We start from the raw sequence: 22,137 nt of genomic DNA, 5'->3' as shown, positions 1-22,137 counted from the left end.
TGTCGTCTCAGTGTTACAGCCAGGCTCAGACATTGGCTGCTATTCACAAAGCAAGAGATCTCAGAGCTAAGAGCCCATCAGCAGTTTCGTGTAAATGTTGATTGTCATCTGTGACACTGAGAGAATTCAGTCCATTATAATGCAGATATGACTGTCATATAAAACTTAATTATACCCTTAGATGCATATCATTATGGACCAAACTTTTATGAGGTGAATCTTCACAAAAGAATATCTGTCTCCTCACCAAACAAAACACATACCTGTATGTAAAGTCCCAAATAGCTCATTATATATGGGTAAACACCTGCTATATATTTTTGATTCGCTGCGTTGCCTTGTCACTTTGACACAGCGCAAGCATGCATGACAAGGAGATGCAGAAGGAGCTCAGGTAGGCTTCTGTTTCAGTCTTTGCTTGTGTTGATTTTGCCATAACTTGTTTAATGATGATCAAAAGCCGCATCTTGCGTTGTCAGAAGTTATGTAATTTTTAAAAAATCTATTTGTTTATTAGGTAATGTAGAACAGTGTTGTGAATTGTATATTTCATAAATATAATCATAAACAGAAATCTCACCTTTTTTTCAAAATGTTTGCATAACTAAGTTATGGAGATGTAAACAATATAATTCAGAGTGGTTTGGTGTGAAATGGTTCAGATTTCTTTACAGTGGTGGTGATAGGAACCAGGGGTCATCATGACTACAACACAAATATAGACATTTTATTTGCTATGAAAACCACCAGTGAACCTAAACTTCTCTTCTGAGTGTTTATATGTAAAGTTGATGATGGTAAATCTGGAAAAAAAAGTTTTTTAAGAACTAGTTTCTCCGAATGATCCTTCACAAAGAATGGAGTTTTATCATAAAAACAATGTTATCAGGCAATGTATTCATAACCATTTTATGTAATAGCTTTCTGTAAGGGAGCTTTTAGAGGTGGACATCTGGTTCCTATCACCTCCACTGTGAACAATTCTGACTGTAAGTTTCTCTGGAACGGAGCATTTCACACAAAACCACTCTGAACGACTCTTTTTGCGTTGTTGCCTTTTAATGATGCAGAAATCTTGAAAACATTTGGTGGATTTCCCACTTAAACATAGATGTGGCTAGACTACAGTTTAAAACGGTTAAGAACTCCGTGTGGTGTCTTGTAGGCGCAGGCAAGCCTGGGATGTTGCTAAGGAGGTGCCCATCATTCAGGATGAGCAGAAAGTTCGGAAGAGCTTGAGTATCATCCAGTTCGTCACCTGTACCTTTGTAGGAATCTTAGTATTTGCACTGGCCTTCTTCAGCAAAGTGAGTCTTTAAGCATGTTTATGATAATGCTGACCACATGTTAAAGTCACCGATCAGTGATAACATTATGTCCACCTCCTTGTTTCTACACTCAGGACCCCCACAGAGCAGGTCAAATTTGGGTGATGGGTCATTCTCAGCACTGCAGTAACACTGACGTGGTGGTGGTGTGTTAGTGTGTGTTGTGCTGGTATGAGTGGATCAGACACAGCAGTGCTGCTGGAGTTTTTAAACACTGTCCACTCACTGTCCACTCTACTAGACACTCCTACCTTTTCAGTCCACCTTGTGATGTGAAGTCAGAGACAATAGCTCATCTGCTGCTGTACAGTTTGTGTTGGTCATCCTCTAGTCCTTAATCAGTGGTCACAGGACACTGTTGGCTGGATATTTTTGGTTGGTGGACTATTCTCAGTCCAGCACTGACACTGAGGTGTTTAAAAACTCCAGTTGTACTGCTGTGTTTGATCCACTTGTACCAGCACAACACACGCTAACACACCACCACCACATCAGTGTCACTGCAGTGCTGAGAATGATCCACCACCCAAATAATACCTGCCCTGTGGTGGTCCTGACCACTGAAGAACAGGGTAACAAAGTATGCAGAGAAACAGATGGACTACAGTCTGTAATTGTAGAACTACTGAGTGAAACTTTATGGTTAGTGGAGCTGATAAAGTGGACAGTGAGTGTAGAAATAAGGAGGTGATTTTAATGTTATGGCTCACTGTAGTATATGCATTGCTTAAAGGACTATACCAATGGTAATATGTATCTTTACATTTATTTATCATTTCTCATCTCTCTGATTATAGACATCCCTGTTGTTACTAATAAGCCTCTCCAACAAAGCCTCAAAAACCATAAACAACAAACCATATGCCCTGCTTTTCATCGGGTGCCTTTTAATTGCTCCAAGTGTTTTAACACTGATGAAGAGCGTATGGAAGATTACGTTTAAGGACTCAAAAACGGCATCGAAACAAACTCTCATATGGGTGAGTAGCAAATTTTTTCAGCAGGAGTGAGTTATTTTAAGTTGGTGCACCCATCTAAGAGCTGGTCCTATGGATGGGAGACCGTCAGTTAGATCCCAGTGATCCCGCAGCCAACCGTGGCTGGGAGACCAAAAGAGCATAATTAGCCTCGCTCCGTCTAGATGAGTAGCATGCTGAGTCAACGCTTTCCTCCTGTTTATTTTATTTTTACAGCTTCTTATTATTTAATATGATTATTAATATCATTATCACTGCTTTTGAAAAAAAAAACTTGCATCTCCACAATGCTAACTTTGCAGGAGAAGGACAAAACATACTTTACTTTTGATGCAAGTCAATGGAACCAGACGTTTTTCCAAGTTATTTTGTGCCATTTATTTTGGTCCATTCAGCATGAAATTTACACAAAATGTAAAGGATAATAAACATTTTTTAATTATGTCAGAACCTGCAAAATGCTAAAAATGGAGATAGAAGGTTTTGTTCTGACAGCAGTGATACATTTGTGTGAAGTTGCACAGAACTAGCACATTAGAATCATGTACTACGCATACACACCCATCACACTCGGGACTCTGCAGTAAACATTGACCACTAACATTCATTTATACCACCTCCTGCTCAGTTGCACAGCATTATGTTGCTCTTTCACTTTGCACATTTTGCACATTGCACTTTACTTCCAACAATGCCATGTGTACATTGCACATTTCATATCTTCATTGTGTTTATAGTGTATATTTCATAGATGGATATTTTGTTGGATATATTTTCTGTGATATTGTTCTTCTATTTGACTACTGTTCTTATTACCTTATTGCTTTATGTGAGCGGGCAGTTATCCAAGCATTTTACTGTTGGTTGTTCCGTGTATGACTATGTATGTGACAAATAAAACTTTGAAACTTGTTACACACGTATATGCCACTATACTGATTTTTTATTTTTGGCATCAATGCCAAACTTGGGTAACTACTGAGTGAAACTGGCAATGATTACATAGTCTCAGTTGCCTGTTTGGCAAGTGGTCCATGTTTCTAATTACTTATCCCTGTGTCTGACCTTCTCTCTGCAGGTTGTCTTGGTGGAATCTTTGGTTGCTCTGGGCTCAGCTGTCCTCACCCTGGTCTGCATGCCGAATTTCGACATTCTGACTAACGTGATGCTTCTGAGCGGCATTGCCACATCATCGGCTGTCCTGCAGGTGGTTGCAAATATGGTTGCGCATGGAAGGAGGCAATTTATAGGAACCTCTTCGCTCTCTGTAGTCCTCCTGATCGCCGGCTTCACCTTCTTCGCCGTAAACTACCTTAGAGAGGGGAGCAGAAGGCAGGAGATGGCTCTGTTTGTGGGGTTGGCAATAGGAAGCACTTTCCTGGTCTCTCTGAGCTGGTGGGAGAACTACGCCATGCTTTTCCAGATTACCTTCTTCAAGAACACCATCCGGGACATCAAAAGGTCACGGAATCTGGTCGGCATCGTGTCCAGTGTGGTGCGAATTGCCGTGATCTCCAGCGTCCTGGGAGCATTTGTGAAGCTCTCAAAACAGGAATGGTCATCAGTCCTGTTGATCGATTCATCCACCAAGACTGTGGTCCTGAGTCTCTTCGCAATCCAGGTCCTGTCGTCAGCCCTGTGCCGCTGGGTGGCTGTGTTGGCCTGCAAAATGCACGCGGTCCGCCGCAGTTTCGTCCTTCCACTGATCTTTGTATCTCCGGCTGCCCTGGCTGCCTTCATTCTGGCCGTCTGGATACCCTATCTGCAGTTTAATGATGGTGATCCTTCCAATGGCACATTTGCCGAATACTGTAGCGTCTTTGTTCAGGTCAACGGATCAGGGCTAGGCATCATGAAGCAGATGGTGACAGATTTGACCCTCAGAGTCTGCGGCCAGACTGTCTACTCGGAGGGATCGGTGGTGGGCTACGCTCTGCTGGGCAGCTCCTTGGTCAGCTGGTGGGTTGGACTGGTGCTCTGCACACTCTACATCTGGTTCCTGGGCACGAATCGCATTGAGAGGACAAAAGATCTGTTTGTGCGCAGCCTGTACGAGGCAGCGTTCATTGACCAGTCTATGCTGCTCAACACCAGGTTTGAGGTGGTGCACCAACTAAGGCATAACAGGTACTGTATTTAGGCCGTGTTCACATTACCGGGTTGAAGTGGAAGAAATCCTATTTTTTGCCCTAATGTGACTCAGATCTGATCTTTTCAAATCTGACCTGAGCCACTTTCATATGTGGTCCTAGATCGGACACGTATCTAGTATGTGAGCAAAATATCGGATTCGAGCAATGAGGCTTGTAATATGAACGTAGCCTTAGATGTGGGTGCCTAAAAGCTGAATTATATTTCTGCATTTGTGCAGACGTAATTTTAACTTGAATACATATCGCGTTTAACCCGAATGTACAAAAATCGAAGCAAAAACTTAGAAAGAGAAGCTCTGAAAGTTGCTCAGTCATGGAATTATAGGTGATGATTAATTGCCAAATATATAATATATAACATAAACAGACCTACTGTTCTGAAATACTTTGGGCATGTAAATGATATGGCAGTGGGTCTGTGTCATATTTGTATATTGATGTTCTTAATTATGTATCGCACTTTGGTAAAATGTTTTAAATGTGCTTTATAAATAAATTTGCTGACATTATTTATTTATGGCCTTGTCTTTTCAACAGTAAAGAGAAGGAGAAGATGGCCATCTACCTCTGCGCAACCATGTGGCATGAGACCTATGACGAAATGATGAAGATGATCATCTCGATGTTCCGGTAATAATAACACAGGGGAGATTGTTGTTGTGTTCAAAACACAAAGAACCAGAGGTCAGAGGTTTTCTTTGTCTTCCAGGCTGGATAAATTTAGACCGAAGAAAAACCAATTCAGTGATGTTGCCTTCGAGTCTCATATCTACTTCGACGATGCCTTCAAACAAAAAGATGGCGAGCGGCACGTAAACGAGTATGCAGAGACTCTGGCGGAGGTCATCAGAGAGGTTTATATGTAAGTGCTCAGGACATTATGTAGATGTCTTAAAGTGTACAACCAAATGGTTCCGTCAAAGAATAGGTTGGTTTGAAATGCCTATATGGTTATAGATAAACCTGACTTGGATTTCTGTGCAGTGGTGATGAGATCATGAGATCAGGATATCTGTAACACAAATATGGTCTTTTTATTTATCATCAAGAACCACCAGTGAACCCAGAGAGTTTTTGGTGTATTTTTTGTTTATACAGGATGGCAAAATCTTGAAAATATAAGTTTTCTTTGTGGACTATTTTTCCTCAAACACAACGTTCACTCTCTTCCATGAACAGATTTAAAAAATAAAAACATTTTAGGCCCAAACCTGTAAAAACTCTAATCTCAAAACTATCATAAAGCAATCAGGCAACATGTTTATGACCATTTTCATCTAATAATTTTCTGACTCGGTAAGTTTCTCTAGAACGGAGCATTTCCCACCAAACCACTCTGAATGGCTGTTTACATCTTAACCTTTTAATTATGCAGAAATACTGATTTTTTTTTAACATACCAGCAAAATGTCACATATGCCAATGTGGCCTGGATGGATACTTAATTAAATTTTCCAATAAATAAATAAGTAAATAAATAAATAGCAGTAATCCCCTGAAATCAAGACTTAAATTTAAATATAAGGCTGCATGTCATTAAACATAAACAGATTTTTTGGAAGGAATTATAATGTGCTGCTATTGCATAGGAAGTAACGATAAATCATAGACCTTTATTTTAGAGTAGCATTACATTTATGTTTTTTTTATTTTTAATAGTAATGTGGTATCACAGTGCTCGGTACAATACTTGATACAAAATAATATGCAAATAAGAGCAAGTAACATGCAAATAAGAGCAAGTAAAATGCAAATAAAACCAAGTAAAATTCAGTGTTATACCTGGTGTTAGCTCATTTAAAATTTAAATTCAAATAAAGAATTGAAAGTATGTAAAGTTGCAGGGCAGCTCTTGAGCAGTAAACAGTGCTGCATGTGCTACCTGTAACAGTTTTACTTTGTGTGCTCAGGACATTATGTACATGCCTTAAAGTGTACAACCAAATGGTTCAGTGGCAGGAATAGATCAACGCATGAGTTATAATAGAATTAAAGGGATACACCCCATTCTGGAATTTGAAAGAGAGATTTCATTGTTAAAGGGAAATTCCACCAATTTTTCAAAACTTTTGCAAAATGTAAAACAAGTCAAAGAATAGGTTGGTTAGAAATGCTTGGTTATAGATAAACCTGACTTGGATTTCTGTGCAGTGGTGATGAGATCATGAGATCAGGATGTCTGTAACACAAATATGGTCTTTTTATTTATCATCCAGAACCACCAGTGAACCCAGTGACTTTTTGGTATATTTTTTGTTTATATAGGATGGCAAAATCTGAAAATATAAGTTTTCTTTGGGGACTATTTTTCCTCAAACACAACGTTCACTCTCTTCCTTGAACAGATTTAAAAAAATAAAAACATTTTAGGCCCAAACCTGTAAAAACTCTAATCTCAAAACGGTCATAAAGCAGTCAGGCAACATGTTTATGACCATTTTCATCTAATAATTTTCTGACACTGTAAGTTTCTCTAGAACAGAGCATTTCCCACCAAACCACTCTGAACGACTCTGTTTGCATTGTTGCCTTTTAATGATGCAGAAATCTTGAAAACATTTGGTGGATTTCCCACTTAAACATAGATGTGGCTAGACTAATTTTCTGACTCGGTAAGTTTCTCTAGAACGGAGCATTTCCCACCAAACCACTCTGAATGGCTGTTTACATCTTAACCTTTTAATTATGCAGAAATACTGATTTTTTTTTAACATACCAGCAAAACGTCACATATGCCAACGTGGCTTGGATGGATACTTAATTAAATTTTCCAATAAATAAATAAGTAAATAAATAAATAGCAGTAATCCCCTGAAATCAAGACTTAAATGTAAATAAATTTAAATTTAAATAAATTTAAAGGCTGCATGTCATTAAACATAAACAGATTTTTTGGAAGGAATTATAATGTACTGCTGTTGTATAGGAAACAATGATAAATCATAGACCTTTTATTTTAGAGTAGCATTACAATTATACTGTTTTTTTATTTTTAATAGTAATGTGGTATCACAGTGCTCGATACAATACTTGATACAAAATAATATGCAAATAAGAGCAAGTAAAATGCAAATAAAACCAAGTAAAATTCAGTGTTATACCTGGTGTTAGCTCATTTAAAATTTAAATTTAAATGAAGAACTGAAAGTATGTAAAGTTGCAGGGCAGCTCTTGAGCAGTAAACAGTGCTGCATGTGCTACCTGTAACAGTTTTACTTTGTGTCCACATACAGCATATTCAGTGACGAGGGCAAAGGCAGTTTCAGGGAGAGAAAACCTCTCCCTGAGCAGAAGCTCATCCAGACGCCGTACGGCTGTCGCCTGCAGTACACGCTTCCCCATGGGAACACGCTGATTGTTCATTTTAAGGATAAGCACCGAATTCGCCACAAAAAGAGATGGTCTCAGGTGAGCTCATGTAGTTGCCTTCGCCAACACTGAACACTAGGGGCAGTACAGTCACTAAAGATCCTAAAGACCTGCATTACTGTGAAAAAGTCTTAGGCCACTCAGGTGAGACCACCTACGAGTGTTAGGTCACCAGGAGCAGGGCTGCGTACTGTTGCTAACAAAAATCAGCTTGATTATAGATGTTAAAAGAGACGCTTTAAAAAAAAAAGATGGTTCTTCAAGGGTTCTTTAGTAAAGGCAGTGGTTCTATGTAGAACCTTACAGAACACATTCTCCATCAATCTGAAGAATGATTTCACCATACTACATGCCATTTAAGCATGAAATGGTTCTATACAGAACTCATGGTTCTAAACAGTGAGCGTCCTACAGCGGTCATCTCTGGAGCGAGATTTACTGGTATTGAGATTTCTGATGATGTATTTTGAAGGTGGGTGGAAACTACAGCTGTTTTGGGTTGGATTTTAATGGGTGGGCTGATTTTTGTTTATTTATTTATTTATTTATTCCACAAGCTATCAGTTCCAAAAGGAAAAGTCAGCTAGCTGACATTACTGTTACCAGCTGAAAGCTAATGTTAGCAAGCGATCTAGATACCTTCACTCAGTTTGGCTTGTTTTCCATGAAAGGGTAAAACAAAAAAATTGCCTTTGGCATAAATTTAGTTTGCCAAAAGATGCAATAAGAGTGGCTAGCAGTCAAGATAATTCTAATAATGTTTCTATGATATATTTCCAAAATGCATGCTGGGTATTGTAGTGAGAGAACGTTGCTGAAGAACAACATAAAAGTGATACAAAATCGTGAATTGAGCCGATGAGGCTGAGGGATGTGAAGATGAGCTACAGAATACTGCATAACACACCACATAGTTTTAAAGCCCCTTTAAGTCTTTTTTTTGTCATGACGTTTCCTTATAGGCGTTTGATTTACACTCTGGTTTTCCCCCTACAGATTATGTACCTGTACTACCTGCTAGGATGGAAACTGAATAGGCCACACTTTCAGATGTATGAGGAAGGGGAGGAGGAATTAGCAAGCGTTGTACAGCGCCTGAGGGTACGGGCAGCTTTACTTCAGGAAATCGGCGCACAGTGCACATCACTGCATAAATCACTTTCATAAGCCTGAACTTTGTGACTGATTGTGCTAGATCTTTATGTCTTCTGTCCAGAAAGCCAAAGAGAACACCTACATTCTGGCACTAGATGGCGACACTGATTTCCAGCCTTCTGCTGTCATGCTCCTGGTGGACCGACTCAGGATGTACCCGGAGGTGGGCGCCGCCTCTGGCAGGATTCACCCCACTGGCACTGGTAAGAGACATACTGTGTTAAGCATGAGCAACCATATAAACTTTTTAAGACTGTACAAAGGTCTCATGCCACACTTGCTACTTTAAGCTGCACTTAATGCCGACACAGGCATTCAATTATAATTGAACAGCCTGTAGTCTCCATAGAAAAGCGTTGCCAGCTGGATGCTCTGGAGCAGCCACACACGAACTTAAGGTCAGAGCTGGTTTATGAGGAGCCTGGTCTCTTCCTATTTCCCCCGTTATATCAAAAACAGGACTGCTGAACAGCAGAGGGCGCCCGCGAGGGAGTCCTCAATGAATGGGAGTCCTCAATGAATGGGAGTAAATGGAGCTAAACAGCTAAAAACGATCTAATCACTCGCCCAGAACTTTCCTTTAATTGTAGGAAGTAGATGGATGTATTTCACTAAAAAGCGAAGAAAACATACCGGTTTGTTTCCTTTTTTCTACATGAAACGTATTTCAAGCAGCAGGGCACTAACATTGCTGCTACTGAGTGCTGATTGGTTGGCGAGCGGAGCAGCTCATTGGCTGTTTGCGCTCACCGACATCATGGACGTACATGAGGCGCTGTTTTAAACTCCTTTAACTTGAGTTTAAAAGCTCTTAAAAATATAACAGTGGTGTTAAAATGTTTTATGCTGTTCTGTGTTCAGGAAACGAATGTAGTCTTTTACATTAAAAATGTTTAATCATTTATAAACTATGATTTTGTTCATATACTATATTAAACCATTCATTTTGGACTCGCTTGGGAGCGCCCTCTAGCGTTTGAGAAACCCTGAAGACATTACAGAGTGGTAATTCTCCTCTCTACAAGTTCTCTGCCTAAGGTCACAATGCTCACTGCCAAGCGTGACCTAGAGGGGCATAAAGCCCCCCAGCTTTGGTCTGTGGAGCTGCATTCTCTGGAGTGATGGAGCTCCATCCAGTACCTTTGGGATGAGTTGGAGTGATCCAGAACTGACCATCCAACATCAGTACCTGACCTCACTAATGCTCAATCAAATCCTCACAGCAATGCAGCAATGTCCTCCTATATCTAAGCCTTCTCAGAAGAGCTGTTACTGCAGCAAATGAGGCATAAAGTTAGCTTAACCCTTAGCAAATATCATCTTGAGGCAGCCCAGTCTTTGTAGCTGCCGTCCGGTACCTGGTTCAGCTAATCAGTCCTTTGTTAAATTAAATCAGGTGTGCTGGATGGAATTTAACAAATCCATGCAATGGCTGGAATGCATTGAGTAGAAGGGGAAGCAAAGCTGTTCTTCTGACTACCTAAGTTCTTTATACTGACTGTGCTTGGTGTAGTGTAGTGGATAATGCCGCTGCCATCCACAGAGCAGACTGGGGATAGATTGGCCACACAATGCTATACCAATAAGAGTCCTTGGGCAAGACTCCCAAAGCCCCCATCTGTAACGTGACGACACTGTGCGTCGCTCTGGGTAAGTGTGCATAAATACACAGTCGAGTCATATTATTATGACCCCCAGCTAATATCCAGAGTAACCGCCGTGTGCAGCACGGACAGCAGCTAGACGGGCTGGGTGTGACTCAATAAGGTCCTGGTAGGTTGTCACATGGAGCCATGCTGACTACAGTGTATCCCACAGCTGCTGGAGGGGGCGTGGGGGAGGATCCATGAATGATCGAGGTGGTCCCACAGATGCTCAATTTGGTTCAAGTCTGGGGAATTAGGGGGCCAGGGTAGTACTCTGAAGTCTTGATCATGCTCTTCCCACCAATGTCGGACATTTTTAACCATGTGACGTGTCGCATTGTCTTGCTGGAAGATCCCATCTGCCCCAGGGAAGACGATCAACATGTATGGGTGTACATGATCTGCAAGGATGGATTCAGAGTCCCTTCCACATGGATGAGTGGGCCCAGAGAATACCACAAAAACATTCCCCAGACCAGAATGCTGCCACACCACCTTGTGGACATGAAGTGGTCATTATAATGTGACTCGACTGTGTATAAATGTAATACTTGTTTTACTCGTGCTGCAGGGCCGATGGTGTGGTATCAGAAGTTCGAGTATGCTGTCGGTCACTGGCTCCAGAAGACGGCGGAGCACGTGTTCGGGTGTGTGCTGTGCAGTCCCGGCTGCTTCAGCCTGTTCCGGGCTGCAGCGCTCATGGATGACAACGTGATGAAGAGATACACAACCAAACCGACTGAGGCTGCACACTACGTACAGTATGACCAGGGTAAGCATGGAAGCTTACCTGCGTAAACCTTTTGAGCAGGTAGTGTTGGTGCAGGTAGTCTTGTAGTGTATACTGTAATAATATTTATTAGTATTTTATAATTTTTATGGGTATTTTATTTAGTATCTCATTCAGTTGCAAATTTAAGAAGGCTAACATAATTTTTGCTCAAAACACACCCCTGAATCTTACATCCAAAGATATTATGCATTTTCATGTAATATTTAAGTTTAATTACATTATTAAACAAGCAATTATGTAAGTAGTTACACAAAAAAATTACATTTACGTTTGATTTACATTCAGTATAAACAGGTTTGAGTTTGTACTTCCAATTTTTTTTGTTTTTCTCGTCCGAAAAAAACAACAAAATGTGGCAAAAATGTAAAGGATGCATAACTTTTCATCCTGTTAAAATCATAGTTCAATATCTCCTCTTATACTGAGTGCGGTCAACTGTAAATTTAGCTTTTGACACAGTTGTGCTGTGAGTGATTATTATACGATTATAAAATGCTTTTGTTAACTGACCCTCTGAGGGAGCCTGTTTGTTCGTTTGCACGCTGACTGTTCACTCTGTGAAGGTGAGGACCGCTGGCTGTGCACGCTGCTCCTGCAGCAGGGCTGGAGAGTGGAGTACAACGCGGCGTCGGACTCCTACACCAACGCTCCTCAGGAGTTCAAGGAGTTCTACAACCAGAGACGCCGCTGGGGTCCATCTACCATGGCCAACACTCTGGACCTCCTGTCCAGCGGCGGCCTGACCGCCGAGAAGAACAAGTCCATATCCAGACTCTACATGCTGTACCAGACCATCACCATGGCTGCCTCCATTCTGGCCCCGGCTACGGTCTGCCTCATGATTGCAGGTGAGAATACTGGACTTCATCATTGTCATTTGGAAGCCGTAAGTGATGGCCTGATATTATGTTGGCTTTACTTCAACTAACTGGCCTTATAAGCTATTATAATTTTTGACGTGCACATGCACCAAAACCATTACATTAGGTGGTTTGTAAGTGCGGCAGCAAACTGTCACTTGCCATATCTGTGGTTGCTTTATTCAGTAATAACTTACACACCATAGACTGAAAAACTGTGACCAGAAGATATTTTATTATGATGTTTTCTTCAACATTTCATAATAAATGATAAGCAATGTATTGGCTGACACTTTACTTGGAGAGCCCACTGTAGATGCTTTGTTAATGCTTCTGATTAGATTTTTTCCCTCACCTTAACTCTGGTCCTACACCTAGCCCTGGTACTAATCCTGACCCTAATACTGTTCCCAATCTCAGCACATGTTTTCTTAATGATTGTAATCTTCGTTTTGTGAAATGTACAGAATTAATTTTTTCCACAATAATTCAGAATCCCCACAGGGGGCGCTCAAGTAACATTTTTGTGCAGTATTTAAAGCGCTCCACAAAATATTTGAATGGCACATTCAACAATAATGTTGCAGCACATTCATTATTATTTAAAAATTATATATACTATATATATATATATACTCTGGTCCTACACCTAGCCCTGGTACTAATCCTGACCCTAATACTGTTCCTAGTCTCAGCACATGTGTTCTTAATGATTGTAATCTTCGTTTTGTGAAATGTACAGAATTAATTTTCTCCACAATAATTCAGAATCCCCACAGGGGGCGCTCAAGTAACATTTTTGTGCAGTATTTAAAGCGCTCCACAAAATATTTGAATGGCACATTCAACAATAATGTTGCAGCACATTCATTATTATTAAAAAATTATAAATATATATATATATATATATATATATATATATATATATATATGAGTATCATTTCAATAGTAGCAGTATACACTCATAATTTATTTGTTAGTATTAGTATCAAAATTTTATTAATATTTTATTTTATTTAATATCTTATTCAGTGGCAAATTTAAAAATGGTTAATATAATTTTTGCTCAATGTAACATCATAATTAAATAATTAGTTATGCAAAGAATTACATTTACACTTGATTACAATTCAGTTTCAACAGGTTGATTCTGCACTTCCAACATTTTCAGTTTGTTTCAATATTGTGTTAATAATTCTCAAAAAGTAATCTGCCTCAAGATTTGATCACCTCTTTTCAAATCTGAGGCATTCTACTCATTATATTACATATAATATAGTCAACTTGGTTATGAGCTTCATTTTTTTTTTCCAACTTTTCCTCATTTTTTATAGCTTCTTACAACAAAATGCACAAAACTGGAGTCATATTAATGAAAACATTGAACCCAAATTGTTAAATAGTAATAGAAATAAAGGTATATTTACAATGTTATGAGCAACTTGTGGCCAGAGGCTTATTTTACTCATTTTATATGACAAGTTTGTCAAATGAGGAACCACAAAAGCAATCTGCAGTGGTGAATGCGGTCCCAGCTCTTCAAACATACATGAAAACATAGATATGGACAAAGAACATGTTGCAGAGTTTATCCAAAGTTGTAGACTTTTGCAATAATAACATTCATTTCCACAGATGAGAAAATCTTGGAAGTGTGTATAAGCACTAAGCACAAGGGCCGCAAACCGGCTTTGGATAATGTACAAAAAGCTAACTAACCAGATTATCTGAAATATTTATAATATATAAATCTAATGTATATGCAAATTTGTAATGTGCTTGTTGATACAATGTCTTTTGTCTTGTTTATGTTTTATAGGAAGCTTTAAATTCGTCCTGAAGATAGATGCCAATTTCGCCCTTGTGCTGGCCATTGTTCCTCCTGTTATCTACATGATCATCTGCTTCTACCTGGGCCACACGAAATCGGACACACAAATCACCATCGCCGCCATCATGAGCGTTATCTACGCTTTTCTGATGACTGCAACTCTGCTGTCTATTATAGGTGGGTTTTTGTTGTGAACTAGTGTAATACTGTAACAGCGTTCATGCTGTTTGTATGTTGTGTGATGTAATGGTGCGTTTGGATTGGAGTAATCGTGCACATCCTCGGCCTCCTAGGTGTAAATGTGTTAAAGCAGTAGTTCATATAGTTTTTAATGGAATATTTTAGACCCTGGACCAAAGTAGGACACTGTTTTTCACTGTAAGCTTAAATGCATCTGCAGTACATAAAATCCAAATGTAGATATCAAAACATTTAAACACATTTGACTGATTTAATAGCAATTATGAACTGAAGTGGCTTATTATCTTTAAAAACAAGAGATGAAGAGAGGACTTTAGCACGGTCCCCGCTCTCAGTAACCACGTACCACTTTTTATTACATCATCTCTCCACTGATTGGGGGTGGCCAGTGCCACCTTGCCATGAAGCCACTCTTCTGACCACCGGAGTGAAATAAAGTGAAACGGTCAGCTATCATCCAAGAATCTGTCACCACAGAAAAATTCTACCACTTTGTTTGAACAGTTTTATGGTGAAAATCTGCCATTAGGACAGTTACCAATCAGTTATGATTGGACGCTACACTCGATAATCAATGCATCTCACAGGCCAGCGAACGCTGCTCAAAACCTCAATGTTCTTCCTTTTCTTTTGGCTTAACGAAGCAGTTAATATTGGCTTTCTACATCAGGGAAACATTCCAAGCACCTAAATCTGTGGGTCACAGTATTTTTGTTACACATTGTGATACTCTAACATTAACGTTACTGTAACTGAAGATTTTAACAGTGTTCAGCAGGGAGTAGAAATAAATCAGGGAACAGAACATTCCGTAACGTAAAGAAAAAACAGGATAAAATCACTTTCAGTTTTTCTAAAAGTTAAAAATGTCATTAACCTGTTATTAATACTGGTATTTTGTTGATGTTAATATAACCACAGTAATAATTTGCCCAGTACACTTCAGCAGTGCTGCCCTGTGAGCTACATTATATGAAGTTCACACTTAATAGACATGGTCCTTCAACGGTTCTTTAGTAAAGAAAATGGTTCCATGTATGACCATGAACACTCAAATAACCCTTTGTATGTTTATAGGGTTCTAAACATTGAAAATGGGGACCTCAGACCCCAACACCACTCAAGGGTTAAGTGCTTCACATGGAGAAAAAACAGTAAATAATTCTCAAAAAAATAAAACAACTATAAAAATAAATAATTGATAACTGTACAGTAAGTGAAACTAAGAACTTAAGCTCAGAAAATAAACTTTTAAAAATAGAAAATACAGTAAATAATTATTTATAAAGTGTCCAGTAATACAAGACATATAAAAACTAGACTAAAACTGAAGTGAAAAGAAACTTTTACATTTGATAACTGTGGATCCCCCTTCTTTCGTGTTTTCTTCTTGGAACAGAAATTAATCCTGGATCTGATGATCTTAGATGTAGCTGTGGAGCATGTTCATGTACTAGTTCACTAAAATCTAATTTACACAGTTTCCCGCTTACCTCAGATGCAGTCGTTCAACCAAGATGGGCAGTCCTGCAGCCCAAAATCCGTTTGCTGAAGAAAAAAGGAAACTTTTCTAGGGAAATACAGTGAAATACATCCTTCTACTTTTCAAAATTAAAGGAAAGTTCTGGGCGAGTGATTAGAAACTATCTTCATGTTTTGTTTTTAATTGTTTATCTACATTCACACCCATTCATTGAGGACTTGCTCGCAGGTGTTTTCCAGTCATGTGTTTGATATAATGAGGGAAATAGGAAGGGGCCAGATTCCTCATAAACCAGCTCTGGTATTGACAAGAAGTTAAAGAATATAGTTGTTTATCTGTGTTTGTTCAGGGGACATGGTGGATCAGAACACCTTCATGATACCAAGTGGCTTGTTTTTCATCGGCATCACGGCCATGTACGTCTTCACCGCTCTTCTTCATCCTCACGAGTTCCACCTCATCATCTACGGCCTCCTCTACGTCATCTGCATTCCCAGCGGCTACCTCCTGTTGATCATCTACTCCATGGTCAACATGAACAACGTGTCCTGGGGCACTCGGGAGTCCGGCGCTCAGGCCGTCGCGGCGCCCACCAAGACGAACCAGAAGAACGTCAAGTGCCAGAAGCTGCTGAAGGTCTGCGGCTACAGCCTGCAGATTCAGGTCAGCGAAGAAGTGAAGGTGGTGAGCACTGTACCTCTGAACAACGTCTCGCAGGTCACAGGTGGAAGTGCCCCTGAAGCAGCTACTGAAGTGCCCACCCAGCAGGAAGAAAAGTACATTTCTATAGCTAACCTGTTTTTCCATATCTTTTCTGCTGCAATGCTATGGTTTAAGAGAAAAATAACGTATACCGTCTTGCTTTTTCAGAGGAACACCTGTCATTACGAACTGTGAGTATCTCTCTCTCTCTCTCTCTCTCTCTCTCTCTCTCTCTCTCTCTTTTGGCTTAAACTCTTTGGTTTAATGCATTTAATAAGGACAGACATTCCACAAATGAACACTTAGTAATTATGGATGACAATATTGTAGTTGAACTTTTTCTAACCCCAAGGATGATTATTTCTGGCCAAACATATAACTGTAGTATAAATATATAAATATATATTTTTTTAAAGAAGAATTCCGCTGATTTTTTTCAACATTTCTACATAATTCAGTATTTGACTTAAATACTGTCATAAATATAGTCATCTGTGATTTCTTTTTACAGTGGTGGTGATAGGAACCAAAGGTCCCAGTGTCTATAATGCAAATAGAGGCATTTTATTTACTATCCAAAACCACCAGCAAACCTACACGTGCCTTCTGAGTCTTTATATAACGTTAATGATGATAAAATAGTTGTAAATCTCAAAAATAACTCTTTTTCTGTGGTACTGTTTTACCTTATAACACCCTGCATCTACACCCCCACCATGAATGCACTTTAAAAATACATTTTAGTCCAAAATCTTCTCTCAAATACAGTGTTTTGGGCGTCAGGCAGCCTTTTCATAACCATCACATGTAGTAACTTTCTGTGAGGGAGCTTTTAGAGGTGGACATCTGGTTCCTGTCACCACCACTGTGAATGGTTCCGACTCTAGAACGGAGAGTTTCACACCAAATCACTCTGTTTACATCTTAACCACTTAATTATGCTGAAATTTGTAGAATTGCTCTTTAAGCATGTATAACCACCAATTTTTAAAATAAAAATAGGCTTCATCACACAGCTGAAGGAAAGCTCTGGTGAACTGCCCCTCAAGGAGGACTGTCTTAATGAGGTGGGTTTTTAAATATGCATGCATATTAGTTATCTGATGAGGGACAACATACTGTCGAGAGTTAAAGGCTGCCTACTGGTGTAACAACACCAGTCTAACTAGCAGTATAAGTTTTATACAGCAAACAGGATTTGGTTAGATTTAATGGGTTAACTACAAGATAACAGTTCTCTTGTCCCTAGAGTGATGAAAAAATGTGATTTTAAATCATTTCTGTCCTGATAACAATCTCAGTGTCTTCCAAAATGATGCTGACCTGACCCACAGGACTCATTTATTCAAGTGCTTCTGTCATTTTGGACATTCCTTTATGGGAGTTCAATAAAACAGTTCAGCAAAATGGGTTACTTTAAAAAAGCACTTAGTGGTGGGTGATATTGCACGCATATATCACCACAATACTTAAAGATATTGTCATGATACACAACATGCTTTATGATATTAAATTTTTCTGACGTTTGACAAGTTGGAACAAACAGAATGAGCCAGTAAACCACACTTACCCTCAAAATACTATCGAAAACTACAAATATAATTTTTTTTTTTAACATTATTTTTTATTTGTGGGTCTATGCAGATACAAGATTACAGACACTTGTATACATTCCACATTTTACATCATAACATGAACTAAAACAATATTAGAAAAAAAGGAATGAATAAATATATATTCATATAGTAATGATTAGGTCAGGAAGTACTGGTACCTTGTACATTATTTGACTATTAATTATCTTGGGAAGAAAACAAACAGATACAGAATACAAATAGGATCATGTTACTGTACCTATAGATATTGAGATTGTAGTTATTTAAGCTAAAGAGTAACAAGAGGAGGGGGGTGCTAGTTAGTGGGGAGGCATTTCAGCTTCTCGAAATATGCAGTCATGGGATCTCAAGTTCTATGGAATGTTACAGACGCCTTTCTAGATGAAAACGTAATCTTTTCTAATTTAAGGAGGAACATAAGATTGCAGAGCCACTGTGAGATCTTTGGTGGATACAGTGATTTCCAATTAATCAATATCTTCCTCCTTGCTAGAAGGGAAGCAAAGGCCAAGGCCCCCTTAATCCTATTTGGAATTGTTTGAATCTGTGTTAACCATCCCAAATAACCCAAATAAACATAATTCAAAACTTGGCACAATATGTAGATCAAATACTTCTGATAAACAGTAATTGCCAATCTTGACAAAAAATCTTGACTAAAATAATCATTTTTACTGAACATTTCACAAACCACACAGAACTAAACAGGACTATTTACATCTCTTTGAAATGAAACATGCAAGAACAACGGTCACTGTTCTTTAGATACTGTTGATATCAACGATATCAATGATATGCTCAAAAAAGCATACAGATACAGCTACAAACCATCACTATTACAGCTAAACCTTCAGTTAATAATAAAAGTCAAAACTCTGTCCAATTGGACACATTTCCACAATTTAACCAGTTTGTTGGTTTGTTGACTTAACAACAAAATATGAATACTAGTACTACAGTACAGCAGAGATTAAAAACAATAACAATGATGGTTATATTAAACAAAAATTAACAAAAAATTACAAGCTTTTTTTTTATTTCACAGGAATCATTAGGCCTTTTCTGAAGGGTAATCCTCAGTCGTGACATAAAGCGACAAAATTAATCACGAAAACAATAAATTCTGTGATATGGCCCACCTGTTTGGGCTTCAATGCTGGAAAGCAACATCTGCTCACAGACCAATCGGGACTGAGTATTTTGACAATGCTATCAAACAGGGGTGTCAAACTCAACCACTAAAAGGGCCATATTAAAAAATCTTAATAGTTCTGTGGGCCAGAGAACACGTTTTTATTTCATTTTAAATTAACATTGTACTATAAACCAAACTGACCATTGTTTATTCAAAATACACCAAATTGTCAACAACAAAATATAGGCACATGTGGTAGACCTTGAAATAAGACATGAATACTTGAAATATTCAAAATTTAAACATCCCCAGGAGCTCAGTCTTTAAAACCTACCTATTTGCTTAAACTAGACACCTGCCATCCTTTCTTTACTACAAGTTCATTAATACCTGGGCTCAGTTTCTGAGCTGCTGAGCTTACATTAAGTGTTTATGTTGGTTGAACTGCAGCTGAAATGCAGCTAGTGTGTTTGGTGATATCACTGGTGTGAAATTATATAGAACTGTGCAGAATTGTGGTGTAACCGCCATCCCATAGACTGTTACTGGGGGAATATTGCGTTGCAGTGCATGCTGGGGACTGCAGTGCAGCGTGTTGTGAAATAGATTAATATTAATAGAAAATTTAAACACTTTTGCTGGCCGGATAGGATTGTTTCATGGGCCTGATCTGCCCCGCGGGCCTTGTGTTTGACAGCTGTAGAATAACAGAATTTGTTTTGAAACATGAATGGCTTGCGAATAAAGTACCATTTTCTATTCCATTTTAGGAGGAAGAACAGTTTTGGGAGGACCTGATTGAGCAGTACCTGAAACCTCTAGATAGTGACAAAGCAAAGGAGGAGAAAATAAAAGTCGAACTGAAAGACCTGCGCAACAAGGTTAGTGTGTGTTAACAATCAGTTAATAAAAACAGGTCTGCGTTTAGACAGCGTAGATTCCTTTGGCTGTTCAGATCCCACATGCAATACAATGGAAAATGCTAATTAAACGTGCACCAGCGTAACTGCGTATGTCTCATTTTCAGACAACATTTGTGTTCTTCATCTGTAACGCCTTGTGGCTCGTTGCAACCTTCTTCCTGCAAGCCATTGGCACCACAGTGTGCATTAACATCCCGAAACTCTCTGTCAATGGAACTGATACCGGGAGGATCTTCATTGATCCCATTGGCCTGATGTTCCTCATTGGCTTTGCAGGCCTTCTGATCATCCAGTTTTTTGCTATGCTGTGGCACAGGTACCTGAACCATGACTGAACAGGTTTTGAATCATGTTCAGCATTATTAAGTACTTGTATATTGTGTCGTTAAGTACTAAACTGACTTGATTTGTGTATTTTTTTCTTTCCAGAATCCAAACTTTGATCCACTTCATTGCTTATAATGGGACTGAGGCTGTCGTTAACAGGAGAGCAATGAGACAAAATCAGAACATGCCTCTAGATATAAATGTAATGAATCTCCTTTATTTTCACTGTTAGCCTAAGTTGAATTTCAGTACTGTGACATTTAGTGAATGTTTGGTGACAATTTCCGTTCGTTTTTTCAGAACTTTCTGTAGAAAAATCATGGATTGATTGAAAGGTGCCAAGTGGATGTCCCAGAGGAGGAAAAACGTGACGGGGAACGTCTCTACGATGCGGCAAACCTAACATTTATTGTATTAATCACTAAATAGCTCTGAACAAATTAAGATAGAAAGGATTGTTACCAGTACAGACACATAACTTCATGGATATGTAGTGTCTGTGCTATTGCACTTTTCCGTTCAGCATTGTTTACTGTTGTTTTTTCCTTCCTGTCTGTCTTTATTTATCAATATTATTATTGTTAAAACTTTTCTTTCTTTCTATCAGTATATGAAATCATCATTCTTTGAAACTGCCCTGAATATAAACACTATTAAAGTTTCAAAATGTGCCTTTAACTGCCTGGTTCCTGTTTTTTAATTAATTGTTTTTGTGATGTCACAAAAATCCACACATTTACAAACATCTGCGTATTCAGCCAGAATGGCAGTTTGAAGTTAGGAGTGTTTTGTAACGTGACAGAACCACTCAGATGGTCGCAGATAAAAAGAACAAAAAAGGTTTTACTGTTTGAATCATCAATCAAAATCGTTGTCAAGAAACAGGCACAGGTCAAATCCAGAAAAGGCAGCAAGTGAAGACACACAAACATAACAGCAGGCAAACACAATCCAAAAGAGGTCAGGCAAAAAGGGGTCAAAACCAGAAAACACAACACAGGAAATAAATGCTCAGTAGCTCTAGAAAGAAGCAATACCTCGCACTGAACTGTTCTAAAAGCCTGGGCTTTATACTAAAGCTAATGAGAGCTCAACAGGTGTAACAGATCAGTACTCAGGAGAGAGATCTGTGATAGGAGCATGGTGGAAGGTCAGGAGTCATGTGATCTCCCAGAGGATTCTGGGAGATGGAGTCCAAGGAAACCTCTGAGCCATAGGGATGCGTGACATGTTTCAGTTTTGAATGAGGCACAATACAGGTCACCCAATCAGAACTGAGCTCATTTGCGTATGTCTTAAAGGCACAGTAACAACAGTCATTATTTTTGTGATGTCACAAAAACCCACACATTTACAAACATCTGCGTATTCAGCCAAACCAGCAGTTACAAGTTATAAGGAGTGTTTCAGTTTGGGCTGATTTTAGAATGAGGCACAATACAGGTCAGCCAATCCAAACTGAGCTCATTTGCATATATCAGTCTTGAAGGCACAGTAACAACAGTCATTGTTTTATTGTGATGTCACAAAAACCCACACATTCACAGACATTTCCCTTTACCTCTGAGGTTGTGCATCATTTGGTACCACTTTAAAATAGGACTACCCTTATAAAACGTTAATGAATGGTTTAAAATA

The 22,137-nt window shown here is 38.9% G+C and overlaps 1 protein-coding gene across 1 annotated transcript; it reads left to right on the top strand.

Annotated features, from left to right (window-relative positions):
- The first annotated feature begins 362 nt into the window (after nt 1–362).
- On the top strand, nt 363–20,811 carry LOC118816842 (chitin synthase chs-2-like). The gene is given in 18 exon segments (XM_036583435.1): nt 363–394; nt 1,166–1,307; nt 3,384–4,432; nt 4,996–5,088; nt 5,168–5,320; nt 7,692–7,866; nt 8,824–8,879; nt 8,950–9,185; nt 11,200–11,400; nt 11,985–12,269; nt 14,101–14,289; nt 16,146–16,572; nt 16,667–16,689; nt 17,501–17,565; nt 20,020–20,130; nt 20,277–20,488; nt 20,602–20,701; nt 20,800–20,811. Coding segments are annotated over 18 exon segments (3,561 nt in total).
- Nucleotides 20,812–22,137: the final 1,326 nt, after the last annotated feature.

The sequence above is a fragment of the Colossoma macropomum genome, unplaced genomic scaffold, assembly GCF_904425465.1.
Source record: "Colossoma macropomum unplaced genomic scaffold, Colossoma_macropomum, whole genome shotgun sequence".
Taxonomy (NCBI): Eukaryota; Metazoa; Chordata; class Actinopteri; order Characiformes; family Serrasalmidae; genus Colossoma; species Colossoma macropomum.
Note: the sequence above shows the minus strand (reverse complement) of the source record. Positions and strands in the feature narration are given on the sequence as shown.